The sequence below is a fragment of the Entelurus aequoreus genome, linkage group LG15 (assembly GCF_033978785.1).
Source record: "Entelurus aequoreus isolate RoL-2023_Sb linkage group LG15, RoL_Eaeq_v1.1, whole genome shotgun sequence".
Taxonomy (NCBI): domain Eukaryota; kingdom Metazoa; phylum Chordata; class Actinopteri; order Syngnathiformes; family Syngnathidae; genus Entelurus; species Entelurus aequoreus.
The window spans coordinates 49002458-49020343 of record NC_084745.1 but is presented as its reverse complement, the minus strand read 5'-3'; the positions used below and the strand labels follow the sequence as shown (position 1 = coordinate 49020343).

The window sequence follows — 17886 nt, the reverse complement described above, 5'->3', positions numbered from 1 at the left end:
AGCAACAATGGTGATAGACAACATAGCAATAATAGTAATAGACAAAATACCAACAATGGTAATAGACAACATAGAAATTATGGTAATAGACAACATAGCAATAATAGTAATAGACAACATAGCAACAATGGTAATAGACAACATAGCAACAATGGTAATAGACAACATAGCAACAATGGTAATAGACAATATACCAACAATGGTAATAGACAACATAGCAATAATAGTAATAGACAACATAGCAATAATGGTAATAGACAACATAGCAATAATAGTAATAGACAAAATACCAACAATGGTAATAGACAACATAGCAATAATAGTAATAGACAACATAGCAATATTGGTAATAGACAACATAGCAATAATAGTATTAGACAAAATACCAACAATGGTAATAGACAACATAGCAATAATGGTAATAGACAACATAGCAATAATAGTAATAGACAACATAACAATAATAGTAATAGACAACATAGCAATAATGGTAATAGACAACATAGCAATAATAGTAATAGACAACATAGCAACAATGGTAATAGACAACATAGCAATAATGGTAATAGACAACATAGCAACAATGGTAATAGACAACATATCAATAATGGTAATAGACAACATAGCAACAATGGTAATAGACAACATAGCAACAATGGTAATAGACAAAATACCAACAATGGTAATAGACAACATAGCAATAATAGTAATAGACAACATAGCAATAATAGTAATAGACAACATAGCAATAATAGTAATAGACAAAATACCAACAATGGTAATAGACAACATAGCAATAATAGTAATAGACAACATAGCAATAATGGTAATAGACAACATAGCAATAATAGTAATAGACAAAATACCAACAATGGTAATAGACAACATAGCAATAATGGTAATAGACAACATAGCAATAATAGTAATAGACAACATAGCAATAATAGTAATAGACAAAATACCAACAATGGTAATAGACAACATAGCAATAATGGTAATAGACAACATAGCAATAATAGTAATAGACAACATAGCAATAATAGTAATAGACAACATAGCAATAATGGTAATAGACAACATAGCAACAATGGTAATAGACAACATAGCAATAATAGTAATAGACAACATAGCAACAATGGTAATAGACAACATAGCAATAATGGTAATAGACAAAACACCAACAATGGTAATAGACAACATAGCAATAATGGTAATAGACAACATAGCAATAATAGTAATAGACAACATAGCAACAATTGTAATAGACAACATAGCAATAATAGTAATAGACAACATAGCAATAATAGTAATAGACAATATACCAACAATGGTAATAGACAAAATACCAACAATGGTAATAGACAAAATACCAACAATGGTAATAGACAACATAGCAACAATGGTGATAGACAACATAGCAATAATAGTAATAGACAAAATACCAACAATGGTAATAGACAACATAGCAATTATGGTAATAGACAACATAGCAATAATAGTAATAGACAACATAGCAACAATGGTAATAGACATCATAGCAACAATGGTAATAGACAACATAGCAACAATGGTAATAAACAAAATACCAACAATGGTAATAGACAACATAGCAATAATAGTAATAGACAACATAGCAATAATGTTAATAGACAACATAGCAATAATAGTAATAGACAAAATACCAACAATGGTAATAGACAACATAGCAATAATAGTAATAGACAACATAGCAATATTGGTAATAGACAACATAGCAATAATAGTAATAGACAAAATACCAACAATGGTAATAGACAACATAGCAATAATGGTAATAGACAACATAGCAATAATAGTAATAGACAACATAACAATAATAGTAATAGACAACATAGCAATAATGGTAATAGACAACATAGCAATAATAGTAATAGACAACGTAGTAACAATGGTAATAGACAACATAGCAATAATGGTAATAGACAACATAGCAACAATGGTAATAGACAACATAGCAGTAATGGTAAGGCAACATTGAGCACATGATAACACTTTGAGACAGAGTATAGCAGCAGGTCAAATTAAAGACCCTCATCTCTATATTTGAACCAGACCCCATGTTTGTATAACAGTTTAAATGGATTAATAGTTTGGCATTGCTTGTGTTGTAAGTCCAGTTTGTTCCATAGTTTTACTCCGCATACAGACACACAAAAACGTTTACGAGTGGTTTGAGCTCTCGGCAATAAGAAATATCCAAAGCCTCTCAAGTTATGAGCTTGCACTCGTCTTATAAAAAAACGTTGTAGATTAGGCGGCAATAAGTTGTTAAATGCTTTATATAAGATTATTAATGTATTATATTTAACAAGGTCATAAAATTTCAGCAACTTTGATTGCATAAACAGATTATGAGTATGTTCTAAATAACCAACGTTGTGAATGATCCGCAATGCTCTTTTCTGTAATATGATCAGAGGATGAATTGTGTTGTGGTAAGTATTCCCCCATACTTCAACACAGTATGTAAGGTATGGCAGTACCAAGGTGCAGTATAGAGTAAGGAGTGCATTTCCATTGAGGTTTAGTTTTGCTTTGTTTATAACTGAGAGGCTTTTGGAGATTTTTGTTTTAATGTGTCTGACATGAGGTTTTCATGATAGTTTACCATCAATTATTACTCCCAAAAATGTATTCTCATTTACGATTTCAATTTGTGTACCATCAATACTTATTTTCTGTTCAGACGTTATGTTGCGATTTCCAAACATCACTATCTTAGTTGCATTGATTGAAACTTTTATTAGTAGATTGCACAGTACAGTACATATTCCGTACAATTGACCACTAAATGGTAACACCCGAATAAGTTTTTCAACTTGTTAATCAATTCATGGTACAAATATATACTATCAGTATAATACAGTCATCACACCAGTTAATCATCAGAGTATATACATTGAATTATTTATATTATTTACAATCCGGGGGGTGGGATGTGGAGGGGGTTCGGGCGGGGGGGTTAGGTTTGGTTGATATCAGCACTTCAGTCATCAACAGTTATCATCTTAAAAAGGGACATTATAACAGTGTAGGTCTCACTTCGAAGGATATGTACAGCGAGCGGTGAACATAGTGAGCTCAGAAAGCATAAGAACAAGTATATACATTTGATTATTTACATTTGATTATTTACAATCCGGGGAGGTGGGATGTGGTGGGGGGAGGGTGTTAGTCTAGGGTTGTAGCTGCCTGGAGGTGTTCTTTTAGTGCGGTTTTGAAGGAGGATAGAGATGCACTTTCTTTTACACCTGTTGGGAGTGCATTCCACATTGATGTGGCATAGAAGGAGAATGAGTTAAGACCTTTGTTGGATCGGAATCTGGGTTTGACGTGGTCTGTGGAGCTCCCCCTGGTGTTGTGGTTATGGCGGTCATTTACGTTAAGGAAGTAGTTTGACATGTACTTCGGTATCAGGGAGGTGTAGCGGATTTTATAGACTAGGCTCAGTGCAAGTTGTTTAACTCTGTCCTCCACCTTGAGCCAGCCCACTTTGGAGAAGTGCAGCGGGGGGTGTATATTGTAGCGTACACGTACAAGACATACAGTATAAGAACTGAAATTATATTTTCGGCACAGTCCCACTAAGAGCAGACATACGTTACAAGGAGACAAGAACAGGACCGCCAACGGATCAGCCACTTACGGCGCTCCTTAAAAAAGTTGGGGAAAAGGTGATATTGGGAAAGAGGGGAAGAGTAAAAAGTATCAGTCAAAGGCTGGACCCTCGGGAGGAGGTCCAGACTGAGTCCAAGGGAAAAAACCTCATTTGCCATAGCACACTTAAACAAGTTACATATACCGTAATTTCCGGACTATAAGCCGCACCTGACTATAAGCCGCACCAGCTAAATTTAGGGGAAAATACAGATTGCTCCATATATAAGCCGCACCCGATGTGTAATTAGCGTAGTATATAGGGGGTCCTGCTACCACGGAGGGGATTGTCGGGACAGAGATGACTGTTTGGGAACGCAAAGCGTCCCATTCATTAACAATAAATCTTTCAATCATTCAATCAAACTTTCACATCTTTGACATGGCGAACAGCATTCGTGCAGAGTACAAATAATACAACGGTGCAAAGTAATACAAAGTGCTCGCCTGTACGTTATCAAAATAACCAGCCTACCGGTATATGAAAAGTCAGTCTTTAATCATTGTGTCATCGTCTTCCTCCTGCGTACTAAAACCACCGAAATCCTCATCGTCGGTGTCGGAGAAGAACAGGCCGTATATAAGCCGCACCGTTGTATAAGCCGCAGGGACCAGAACGAGGGGAAAAAGTAGCGGCTTATAGTCCAGAAATTACGGTAATCACAACAACTCTCAACAGGGGGGGGGGGGGAGTTGGGGCCCTGGAGGCCAGCCTGCTGCTTTAAGGCGCTATTCAGCCGTCCATCACCCCGACGGGGAATCAAGCAGTGGTGAAGGCTTTGGGTGGGCGTGGGGTGTGTGTTTGTGTATATGCCCATTGTCTTTGGGTGTAGTGGTGTTGTGTCCATAGGCCCGGGGCCGTTCTGCATGCAATGCAAGCAAAGTTCGATTTCCAGGTGTCATTGAGGAGGGAGGGAGGTCAAAAGCCTCCATCTTTGAGAGTCCTCGGGGATGTTTACAAAACAGCCTGCTCCTGTTGTTGCAGCGTCAAGGCCATTCGAGGGAGTCAAATCGTAGATTAGCATTTTTGTTTTTCCGTGAGCAGACATTACAGTGGCTTGTCTGTTCTATTCGCTCTCATATCCAATTTTTCCCTTTCAACAAGCTTATCCATGATGTGACCTATCTTGCGATTCAGTTCAGAAATCGCCCCAGACTGTGATCCCACAGCCCGACCCAAACCTTCCATTGCGACGAACAGCCTTTGGGCTCCTTGAGTGGCTGCCATCGTCTTACGAATTTGACGATACACCAGAGCAATGCCCAGCCCAACCAGCAGGTGCCCCGCGATCACGGTTCCAAATAGGTAGATGTCTTCCACGTCCTCGATGGAAAGGACTGAGAGGCACATGATTCTCCATTTGTCCCAGGAATCTCTCACGTACCCCGCAGCAATGGTTCCATCAGGGCAGCCAGGCTCCCCAGAACCTCTTTTCTTCGTCGAAAAGATTTTGTCAATTGAGTCGAGAGTCCAGCTGATCAATTCCACGTCTGATGTTTAGATTTGGAGGACAGCGCAAAGAAAGAGGCTTCAAAAAAGTGTAGACAAGACAAAGAGAGCAAGCAAGGAGAAGACGGGAGGAGAAAAAAAATGTCTAAGTCAGGGGTGTCCAAAGTTTATCGGCCCGCCACACATTCTGCAAAAATTGCAAAATTTATAATATTGCAAAAATTTAAAAAAATATTTTAAAAAAGTGGAATGAGGTGAAATCTAACAAGAAAAAGTTGCAATGTTGACACAAAGCTGCCATGCAGGCTGTTTATTTTTCTTTTTTTTGCCATTGCTAAAAAAAAAAAAGACTAACCAACTATGTTATAATAAATTATTACTTAAAAAATATCACTTTAAAATGTTTTATATGGAAAAAATATTGCATATATTGTGTGGTTGCCATATAAAAACATCAAAGTTTTATTTGACAAAAGAGCATAAAACAAACAAAATAATAGTTCAAACGTAAAATGGACAGATATATCTGAAGTTGATCTCGTAATTTAAGTGTTAAAAGTAAAAAAAAACTAATAAAAATGTATCAGTTTATGAGTGGGGGACCTTTTGGATCCCAAATATATTTAGTAGGATTTTATTTAACTTTTCACTGTGATTACTCAAAAATATTAAAGACTTAAAATCAATGGTGTCCTGCATTATTGATCTTTTAAGGCTCTAATTACTAAATACTGCATATTTCAGTTGTACTATAAAAAACTAAGTTGTCTTTGACAGAAAACCTTTTTTATTTTTACTTTATACCAACCTCAAGTTGATATACAGATTTACTGTAAGCGTTAAATAAAATAAATAAATAATAATTTTACTTATTTTTAACAGTTTAATGACTGAGACCCTTTATAATCCCTGGGAGCCATAAAGGTTAAAAAAAATAAAAAATCCATATATTTTGTTAAGGTTTGAAAATGCAAAAGATCAAAATGGCCCCCGCATGCTTAAATTTTTCCGTGTACGGCCCTCAGTGGAAAAAGTTTGGACACCCCTGGTCTAAGTCTATACTGCTGACCGCAGGTGTGTTGAAATAAAAGTGTTTCTCGAGTTCCTGCCTGCCGTTTTTTTTCTTCATACCGAGTTCGCGCCAGACAGCAAATATTGTGAGGATTTATATTCAGTAATGATGTCATTTTTTAAAAATCCCGGTGATTGACCCACACCCATTGCGCGATCAATCGGTACCCCTGATGTAGACAATACAATAATAATATTTTCACCTCTCTCATGTAACTGAATACAAATCATACAGCTGCTAATATTCTTTGTATGTTTACAGTGTCGCTTCACAGGCATGCCTGAGCCTCGCTTCATGTATGGCAGCCATTACTCCTCTCCGGGCTACGTGCTCTTTTACCTGGTCAGAGTGGGTAAGTCATACGTGTCCCACTTGACTTGAAACACAGCGTGTGGTCATTGCGTGTGTGCCCCCCCCCCCCCAGCTCCAGAACACATGTTGTGTCTGCAGAATGGCCGCTTTGACCACGCAGACCGCATGTTTAACAGGTGAATGTATTTGGAGCCAAAGTACCGAGTGGGCCATCACCAACTGACATTCCTCGCTTTTACAGTGTCGGTGAAACCTGGAAAAACTGCCTGGAGGGGGCAACGGACTTTAAAGAGGTAAATAATATTAGATCACACTGTGTAGCAAAGTAATTTTTGCCACAAGCTCATTTTTTATCAATCAGCTAATTCCAGAGTTTTACGGGGATGACCCCAGCTTCTTGAGGAACCAACTGAATCTGGATCTGGGCCGGCGGCAGAACGGAAGCTACGTTGGCGATGTATCCCTGCCACCATGGGCCTCAGGTGAACTTTGGCATACGCGGTCTTCCATAATGTGCACTTTCACACTTGCGGTTAGATAAGTATAGCATGTGCACTTTTTTACTGGTTAGGGATGGCAATTGTTTATATATTATCCAATATTGGCGACAATTCCATATTTATGGAACGGCGGTCGTCCTTAAACTATACTTAAATGGAAAACATGTACATATTACATATTGTTATGAAGGTGTCTGTTACTACATTATATATATACTTGCAGTGTGTATATTGTACATATTACATATTGTTAACCAGGTGTCTCTTCCTACATTATATATATACTTGCAGTGTGTTTATTGTACATATTACATAATGTTATGAAGGTGTCTGTTACTACATTATATATATACTTGCAGTGTGTATATTGTACATAATACATATTGTTATGAAGGTGTCTGTTCCTACATTATATATATACTTGCAGTGTGTATATTGTACATATTACATATTGTTATGAAGGTGTCTGTTACTACATTATATATAGACTTGCAGTGTGTATGTTGTACATATTACATATTGTTATGAAGGTGTCTGTTACTACATTATATATATACTTGCAGTGTGTATATTGTACATATTACATATTGTTATGAAGGTGTCTGTTACTACATTATATATAGACTTGCAGTGTGTATGTTGTACATATTACATATTGTTATGAAGGTGTCTGTTACTACATTATATATATACTTGCAGTGTGTATATTGTACATATTACATATTGTTATGAAGGTGTCTGTTACTACATTATATATATACTTGCAGTGTGTATATTGTACATATTACATATTGTTATGAAGGTGTCTGTTACTACATTATATATGTACTTGCAGTGTGTATATTGTACATATTACATATTGTTATTGTACATATTACATATTGTTATGAAGGTGTCTGTTACTACAGTATATTTATACTTGCAGTGTGTATATTGTACATATTACATATTGTTATGAAGGTGTCTCTTACTACATTATATATATACTTGCAGTGTGTATATTGTACATATTACATATTGTTATGAAGGTGTCTGTTCCTACATTATATATATACTTGCAGTGTGTATATTGTACGTATTACATATTGTTATGAAGTTGTCTGTTACTACATTATATATATACTTGCAGTGTGTATATTGTACATATTACATATTGTTATTGTACATATTACATATTGTTATGAAGGTGTCTATTACTACATTATATATATACTTGCAGTGTGTATATTGTACATATTACATATTGTTATTGTACATATTACATATTGTTATGAAGGTGTCTATTACTACATTATATATATACTTGCAGTGTGTATATTGTACATATTACATATTGTTATTGTACATATTACATATTGTTATGAAGGTGTCTGTTCCTACATTATATATATATTTGCAGTGTGTATATTGTACATATTACATATTGTTATGAAGGTGTCTGTTACTACATTATGTATATACTTGCAGTGTGTATATTGTACATATTACATATTGTTATGAAGGTGTCTCTTACTTCATTATATATATACTTGCAGTGTGTATATTGTACATATTACATATTGTTATGAAGGTGTCTCTTACTACATTATATATATACTTGCAGTGTGTATACAAAACATTGACGGAGGGTTTTCAAGTTGTTTTAGAGGACTTTGAAGGCTACAACAGTAACTCACATTAGCCGCATTTTTCAAGTGTTTTTAATTAATCATCTTTAAAATCCTACAAAAAGAAGACGTGTCTTCTTGTCTTTCATAATGATTGTGATTGATGGGCAAAATTACAAAAAAAGTGAAGTTCCCCTTTAAGAGTCCCTGTAATACATAGAAGCCATTGGAAAGTTTTCTAGCAGGAAATGCGATCCCAAAAAATGGTAAACTCTCTTCAACTTACGGGGGCGATGCTACCTGAACCCCCAAAATGGCCCCCTTGATTCCTCTATTTTGTTTTACCTCACTGTTACTAGTCAACCACTGTGTCGCGCGTGAGATACAGTCTGGTGTGCCGTGGGAGATGATCTAATTTCACCTATTTGGGTTAAAAATATTTTTTGCAAACCAGTAATTATAGTCTACAAATGATGTGTTGTTGTTGAGTGTCGGTGCTGTCTAGAGCTCGGCAGAGTAACCGTGTAATACTCTTCCATATCAGTAGGTGGCAGCCGGTAGCTAATTGCTTTGTAGATGTCGGAAACCACGGGAGGCAGCGTGCAGGTAAAAAAGGTGTCTAATGCTTAAACAAAAAATAAACAAAAGGTGAGTTCCCCTAAGAAAAGGCATTGAAGCTTAGGGAAGGCTATGCAGAACGAAACTAAAACTGAACAGGCTACAAAGTCAACAAAAACAGAATGCTGGACGACAGCAAAGACTTACTGTGGAGCAAAGATGGCGTCCACAATGTACATCCGAACATGACATGACAATCGACAATGTCCCCACGAAGAAGGATAAAAACAAAGTAGATGCAGGAAATATCGCTCAGAGGAAGACATGAAACTGCTACAGGAAAATACCAAAAAAAGAGAAAAAGCCACCAAAATAGGAGCGTAACACAAGAACTAAAACACTACACACAGGAAAACAGCAAAAAAGTCCAAATAAGTCAGGCTGTGATGTGACAGGTGGTGACAGTACACCTACTTAGTACACCTACTTTGAGACAAGAGCTATAGTGATGCATGCTTGGTTATGCTTTAAAGTCATATCCAACAATTGTGACAACAACTTTTTACTGTCAACTGAGTTTCATTTTTAACGATTTCTGCTGGTGGTGTGCCTCCGCATTTTTTCAACGCAAAAAATGTGCCTTGGCTCAAAAAAGGTTGAGGACTGGGAGGTTTATTATGTAGTATTATTATCATTCTAGTGACTCTACCCTTTTTTCCTCCCTGCAAAAGACCTTATTTTGATTGGCTCTGCCTCTTACAGTCGCGTGGTTTGCATAACCAATCAGATGGCGCCGTGGGCCCGACAATGCTGGGGGCCGAGCATTCCATTACCATCCATTATCAAAAAAAGCTAAATATCACTCATCTGCCTGTCTGATAATCGGTCGATCCCTCATGTGAACGCACTTATGCACTCAATGTGTGCACTGCAAAAAGTCAGTGTTCAAAAACAAGAAAAAAAAATACAAAAATGAGGGGTATTTTATTTGAACTAAGCAAAATTATCTGCCAATAGAACAAGAACATTTCAATTGTCAAGACTTTCCAAAACAAGTCAAATTAGCTAATCTCAATGAACCCCAAAAATACCTTAAAATAAGTATGTTCCCACTAATAACAAGTGCACTTTTCTTGGCAGAAAAAAAAGACATTTTTGTTTAATATGTTGAAAAATATTCTTAAATAAGTAAATGCTGGTGCCATTATCTTGACATAATGATATGCGATCGGCATCATGATTTTTTTTTTCGTGCTTGAAGTAAAAAATTATTACTTTAAAAAAGTAGTTTTATACTTGTGAGTGTTGATGACACAGCTTTGCAACAGCTGATATTCTAGTTTCAAGCATGTTTTACTCAATATAGCTCATCAAATCTCAGCAACAAGCTGTAATATCTTACTGAGATCATTTAGGACCAAAACACTTAAAACAAGTAAAACACTCTAACATAAAATCTGCTTAGTGAGAAGAATGATCTTATCAGACAGAAAATATCACCCTTATTTGAGATATTTAATCTTACTTAGATTTCAGTTTTAGAATGTAAGTGCACATCAGCTACACTGCAAAAAGTCAGTGTTCAAAAACAAGAATAAAAAAATACAAAAATTAGGGGTATTTTACTTAAACTAAGCAAAATGATCTGCCAATAGAACAAGAAAATTTGGCTTGTCAAGACTTTCCAAAACAAGTCAAATTAGCTAACCTCAATGAACCCCAAAATACCTTAAAATAAGTATACTCTCACTAATAACAAGTGCACTTTTCTTGGTTGGAAAAACAAATATGAGATCATATGGTCTAAAAATGCATTTTCCCATCGATAACATGACATCATCGCGCCAAGTGTGTGCTCTTTCAGTCAATTAGTGCGCAAGGAATGTATATGTGTATATATATATATATATATATATATATATATATATATATATATATATATATATATATATATATATATATATATATATATATATATATATATATATTTATTTACAGCTCGGCCCCCGGCCAATTTTTTTTTAATTGTAATTTTGAAGAATTTATCTGAATGTGCATGAACTATTTCTGTTTGAAATGTTAAATGTTTAAATATTAACTGTCAGTTTACTGTACTGTGCCAACTGTACTACTATATGAGTACAACTTTTCTATTGTTTCATTGAAAATAAAACAGCAAAGTCCATTTGGCTGTCATCTCTTTTAATTATGAGACACAATTGTGTCAAGGTCATAATTTTTTATTTCATGCTTGAAGTAAGAAATGATTACTTTGAAAAAGTAGTTTTATACTTGTGAGTGTTGATGACACAGCTTTGCAACAGTTGATATTCTAGTTTCAAGCATGTTTTACTCAATATAGGTCATCAAATCTCAGCAACAAGCTGTAATATCTTACTGAGATCATTCAGGAGCAAAACACTTAAAACAAGTAAAACACTCTAACATAAAATCTGCTTAGTGAGAAGAATGATCTTATCAGACAGAAAATAAGCAAATATCACCTTTATTTGAGATATTTCATCTTACTTAGATTTCAGCTTTTGCAGTGTAAGTATGTAAGTGTCCTCTCTGCTTGCCACTACAGACGCTAAAGATTTCCTTGAGAAGCACAAGATGGCGCTGGAGAGTCCGTATGTGTCCGAGCACCTCCATGAGTGGATCGACTTGGTGTTTGGTTTCAAGCAGAAAGGCAGCGAAGCAGTCACGGCCAATAACGGTATTCAAAAGCATCCAAAGTAGTCCAGTGGGAGTTTCAAAATAAAAGTCGTGTCTTCCTCCTCCAGTCTTTCATCCGCTGACCTACGAAGGCGGCGTGGATTGTGACAGGTAGGAAGCCTTTTGCCAACACGCCTTCAGCCTTGAACCCCCACGTTGTTTGTTTGACAGCATCAAGGACGCCGACCAGCGCGTGGCCATGTTGACACAAATACTAGAGTTCGGTCAGACCCCCACACAACTCTTCACCACTCCTCATCCTCAGAGGATCACGCCGAGGTTGCAGCAGAGCGTCCCCAGGGGCCCCAGCCTCACCTCGCCCATCAGCGACCTCGCCCCAGGTCAGTCCTGTTGATCTGGAGGTCAAAGTTGAGCCCTCTAGCGGTCTAGACTGATGTCACTGGTTAGCAATTAAGGAAAATGTGTGATTACCGTATTTTTTGGAGTATAAGTCGCTCCGCACCGGCCGAAAATGCATAATAAAGAAGGAAAAAAACATTTATAAGTCGCATTTTTTGGGGAAATGTATTTGAATTTGTATTTCGGCCGGTGCACCTCCATAAGTGTGTGACTTATACTCCGAAAAATACGGTACCTTTTTTTTCGGATTATAAGGCACGCTTAAAATCCTTTCATTTTCTCAAAACTCGACAGTGCGCCTTATGTACGGAATAATTCTGTTGTGCTTACCAACCTTGAAGCTATTTTATTTGGTACATGGTGTAATTACTGTGAGCAGTAGATGGCAGTCACACATAAGAAATACGAGTAGACTGTAGGGCTGCAACTAACGATTAATTTGATAATCGATTAATCTGTCGATTATTACTTCTATTAATCGATTAATAATCGGATAAAGGAGACAAACTACACTTCTATCCTATCCAGTATTTTATTGGAAAAAAAACAGCATACTGGCACCATACTTATTTTGATTATTGTTTCTCAGCTGTTTGTACATGTTGCAGTTTATAAATAAAGGTTTATTTAAAAAAATAAAAAATAAAATATATTTTTTAAAAAATTATTTAAAAAAAAACTCTGCGCATAGCATAGATCCAACGAATCGATTAATCGGCAACTATTTTAATAATCGATTTTAATCGATTTAATCGATTAGTTGTTGCAGCCCTAGTAGACTGCCAGATGACGCCAGTAAGCAACACCAAAACTTTAAATGTTCCATTGAAAATATAGGACATTACACACGGCGCTCAAAAGTCTGTCAAAATGTTTTAGTATGACTTTGGTAAGCTATGAAGCACCGCTTGATGGATTGTCGGAGCATTACGGCTACCATAGTCAGACGTACCGTGCTTCAACATACGGTATTATTATGGTGTGTGTATAAGGATCCCAAAATGACACCTATTTGGAGACATTCTATCAGGCGTTTTGTTTCGCAACATTGTGCAAAACCAACTTTTCTTACCTTCTGGTACCTGCTGCATAAGTCCCGAAAATTTGTGCGCGTCCGCCATTGTAGTCCGTGTCGACACCGTAGTCGATAGGCTCCTTCTTTTTCTCTGTTTTCTTGTTATGGGACATTCATCCTCCGCTGTTGCCATTTCTTATATAAAATTGTTAAAGTTTTAACTTATACCGAGTATAAGTCGCACCGGCCGAAAATGCATAATAAAGAAGGAAAAAACATATAAGTCGCACTGGAGTATAAGTCGCATTTTTTGGGGAAATTTATTTGATAAAAGCCAACACCAAGAATAGACATTTGAAAGGCAATTTAAAATAAATAAAGAATAGTGAACAACAGGCTGAATAAGTGTACGTTATATGAGGCATAAATAACCAACTGAGAAGGTGCCTGGTATGTTAACGTAACATATTATGGTAAGAGTCATTCAAATAACTATAACATATAGAACATGCTATACGTTTACCAAACAATCTGTCACTCCTAATCGCTAAATCCCATGAAATCTTATACGTCTAGTCTCTTACGTGAATGAGCTGAATAATATTATTTGATATTTTACGGTAATGTGTTCATAATTTCACACATAAGTCGCTCCTGAGTATAAGTCGCACCCCAAGGCCAAACTATGAAAAAAACTGCGACTTATAGTCCGAAAAATACGGTAATTAATCATGATCTGTAATTAATTCATCTAATTAATGTATTTTTTTTAAATCTTACCTAAAAAAAAAAGCATTGTCTACGCCAGGGGTCACCAACCTTTTTGAAAGTAAGAGCTACTTCTTGGGTACTGATTAATGCGAAGGGCAACCAGTTTGATACACACTTAAATAAATTGCCAGAAATAGCCAATTTGCTCAATTTACCTTTAACTCTATGTTATTATTAATAATTAATGATATTTACTCTTAATTGAACGGTTTAAAAGAGGAGAAAACAGGAAAAAAATTACAATTAAATTTTGAAACATAGTTTATCTTCAATTTCGACTCTTTAAAATTCAAAATTCAACCGAAAAAAGAAGAGAAAAACTAGCTAATTTGAATCTTTTTGAAAAAATAAAAAAAAATAATTTATGGAACAACATTAGTAATTTTTCCTGATTAAGATTAATTTTAGAATTTTGATGACATGTTTTAAATAGGTTAAAATCCAATCTGTACTTTGTTAGAATATATAACAAATTGGACCAAGCTATATTTCTAACAAAGACAAATCATTATTTCTTCTAGATTTTCCAGAACAAAAATTGTAAAAGAAATTCAAAAGACTTTGAAATAACATTTAAATTTGATTCTACAGATTTTCTTGATTTGCCAGTATATATTTTTTGAATTTTAATCATGATAAGTTTGAAGAAATATTTCACAAATATTCTTTGTCGAAAAAACAGAAACTAAAATGAAGAATTAAATTAAAATGTAGTTATTATTCTTTACAATAAAAAAAAAAAATTTACTTGAACATTGATTTAAATTGTCAGGAAAGAAGAGGAAGGAATTTAAAAGGTAAAAAGGTATATGTGTTTAAAAATCCTAAAATCATTTTTAAGGTGGTATTTTTTCTCTAAAATTGTCTTTCTGAAAGTTATAAGAAGCAAAGTAAAAAAATTAATGAATTTATTTAAACAAGTGAAGACCAAGTCTTTAAAATATTTTCTTGGATTTTCAAATTCTATTTGAGTTTTGTCTCTCTTAGAATTAAAAATGTCAGGCAAAGCGAGACCAGCTTGCTAGTAAATAAATACAATTTAAAAAATAGAGGCAGCTCACTGGTAAGTGCTGCTATTTGAGCTATTTTTAGAACAGGCCAGCGGGCTACTCATCTGGTCCTTACGGGCACCGCGTTGGTGACCCCTGATCTAAGCCAAAAACAAAAGCGTCACATATTGTTAAATAAAATAGGACCATTCATTTTTCACACAAAAATGCCTACGAGGTAAGCATCTTGATACGTTTTTTTGGATGAAAGAAAAATATGGCAAGTGTGTTATTTTGACCTCCAAACAGGCATAATAGATTTGCGAAAATAGAACAAAAATGGCCCCCAAAAAATACAAGTGTGCTCATTACATTTTGAAAAATACCACTTTAACTGGATCAATTCCCTTCTTGTTTGGTATAATTCATCCGAGTCGCACTACCGTATTTTTCAGACTATAAGTCGTCGTTTAAATTGCCTTTCAAATGTCTATTCTTGGTGTTGGCTTTTATCAAACATATGTGACCCGTGCTGGCAAAATGAGTCGGAATACGCACAGGCTAATTTTGAGCTACAGGCAAATAAGTGAAAACATTTATCTTGGTTGAAATTGAGATTTTCACAAAAATGAGTCCATAAAGCCACAATCTAGCGATCCCAATCATCGAAATAGCAAGAAAACATCTTAAATCACCTTTATTTGAAGGTTTTGTACGAGGTATGTCTTCAGAAATTAGTCCTTTGTGTTAAAATTCCTTGAGAAAATCCAATGTTTTCAACGCTCACTGGCGGCAATAAGGGGGAATCCCCCTAGCCGTATTTGCTATCATTGTGACGCCAAGTTGACCTACTTTCTAAAAATGAGCATGGAATTCCCGATGACGCCATTCTGAACCAATAGAATTCGAGTTTTTAAACCTGTCCCGACGTAAACAAATCCGGCTTGTTGCTAAGCGGTCGCTGTGAGGCGTACCCTCATTGGTTGAATCACCCCGCGCGGTGCATTGTGGTATCATGGCAGCGCCATGATGAAAAACAACACAGTAATTTGAGCGGAATATTTGGTGAAAAAAGGTGATTTTCGAACATTTAATTATTATTTTTGTGGATAAGTTAGACTGTTTTACATTCCGTAATGGATTTAGAAGGTGGAGAGGGTACACAGGCGGTTGCAAGTGCGCTAAATTCACTGGCGAATCTTCTTAGTGCTGCTGGTCAGGAATATTACGGACAGCTGACCAGCTGACAAACTGACCAGTGAACAAAAAAACTGTGACATAACAGTGTTGACATTTTTGTACATAACCGTTTTCAATAGAGTTGAATATATATTTTTCCTTTAGACATGGGATTTGACTTTAATTGTACCAATTTTGGTGTTGCTACAAGGACTTTTAAGGTATGGTTGCTATGGAGTTTTGTTTTGGAACATTCTGTTCTGGAACAGTAAACTTTAAGCTGCTTTTTCCCAAAACGGACCCTCAAACTTGGTCGACTTCAATCGGATGTAACTCGGTCATTTTCTGTCCGATTCCAACCAACCATATATCATTTTGAAGGTCTTTAGATGGAGAATGTGTAAATAACAATAACTCAGTTTTTAAAATTTCCTCATTGTGACTCATTTTGCCAGCACAGGTCACAAATTTCCCCCAAAAATGCGAATTATATATGTTATTTCCCTTCTTTATTATGCATTTTTGGCCGGTGCGATTTATACTCCGAAAAATACGGTACCTTTTTTTTTTTTTCGGATTATAAGGCACGCTTAAAATCCTTTCATTTTCTCAAAACTCGACAGTGCGCCTTATATCCCGGTGCACCTAATGTACGGTCGTGTTGTTGCTCTCAGTCAAGCACAAGACGAGAGAAACATTTAAATACCGCGATTAAATAAACATAATGCACCAAATATGACTGTAATTACTTACCGTATTTTTCGGACTATAAGTCGCAGTTTTTTTTATAGTTTGGCCCGGGGTGCGACTTATACTCAGGAGCGACTTATGTGTGAAATGATTAACACATTAGCGTAAAATATCAAATAATATTATTTAGATCATTCACGTAAGAGACTAGACGTATAAGATTTCCTGGGATTTAGCGATTAGGAGTGACAGATTGTTTGGTAAACGTATAGCATGTTCTATATGTTATAGTTATTTGAATGACTCTTACCATAATATGTTACGTTAACATACCAGGCACGTTCTCAGTTGGTTATTTATGCCTCATATAACGTACACTTATTCAGCCTGTTGTTCACTATTCTTTATTTATTTTAAATTGCCTTTCAAATGTCTATTCTTGGTGTTGGCTTTTATCAAATACATTTCCCCCAAAAATGCGACTTATATATGTTTTTTCCTTCTTTATTATGCATTTTCGGCCGGTGCGACTTATACTCCGGAGTGACTTATACGGTATTCAAAGTCGCTAACATCGCAACCAAGATTTGTTTCCTCTTTTTTCCTTGTTTTTGAACACTGACTTTTTGCAGTGTAGTAGTATCGACTAGATACGTGCCTGTACTTGGTATCATTACAGTGTATGTCAGGTGTAGACCGGTACTTTTTAGAGGCACTGTAGTACAGAATATGATTAATTAGTATCGCGGTACAACCCCAGTTTGTACTAACAAGTACTGATGTGTGTTCGCAGGCTCTCTAAACGAGGACTCGTCCTTCGAGGACCTGACGGAGGAGAGCAGGAAGTTGGCGTGGTCCAACATGGGCCGCCTGACGCCAGCCTGCCGCCACAAGATCCACAAGGAGTACGTGCCGACACGCGCACGTTGTCCGTGTTTGACGTGACGTGTGACATTGGACTGATTGCAC

The 17886-nt window shown here is 35.9% G+C and overlaps 1 protein-coding gene across 2 annotated transcripts in view; it reads left to right on the top strand.

Annotated features, from left to right (window-relative positions):
• Positions 1–17886, top strand: part of nsmaf (neutral sphingomyelinase (N-SMase) activation associated factor) — a 63594-nt gene that overhangs the window by 28163 nt on the left and 17545 nt on the right. For both annotated transcript variants that reach the window (XM_062021687.1, XM_062021688.1), the window contains exons 15-22: positions 6480–6570; positions 6643–6706; positions 6772–6823; positions 6892–7012; positions 11783–11914; positions 11982–12024; positions 12085–12254; positions 17711–17822. In XM_062021687.1, the coding sequence (XP_061877671.1) occupies positions 6480–6570; positions 6643–6706; positions 6772–6823; positions 6892–7012; positions 11783–11914; positions 11982–12024; positions 12085–12254; positions 17711–17822 (785 nt within the window). The remainder of the gene's footprint in view (positions 1–6479; positions 6571–6642; positions 6707–6771; positions 6824–6891; positions 7013–11782; positions 11915–11981; positions 12025–12084; positions 12255–17710; positions 17823–17886) is intronic.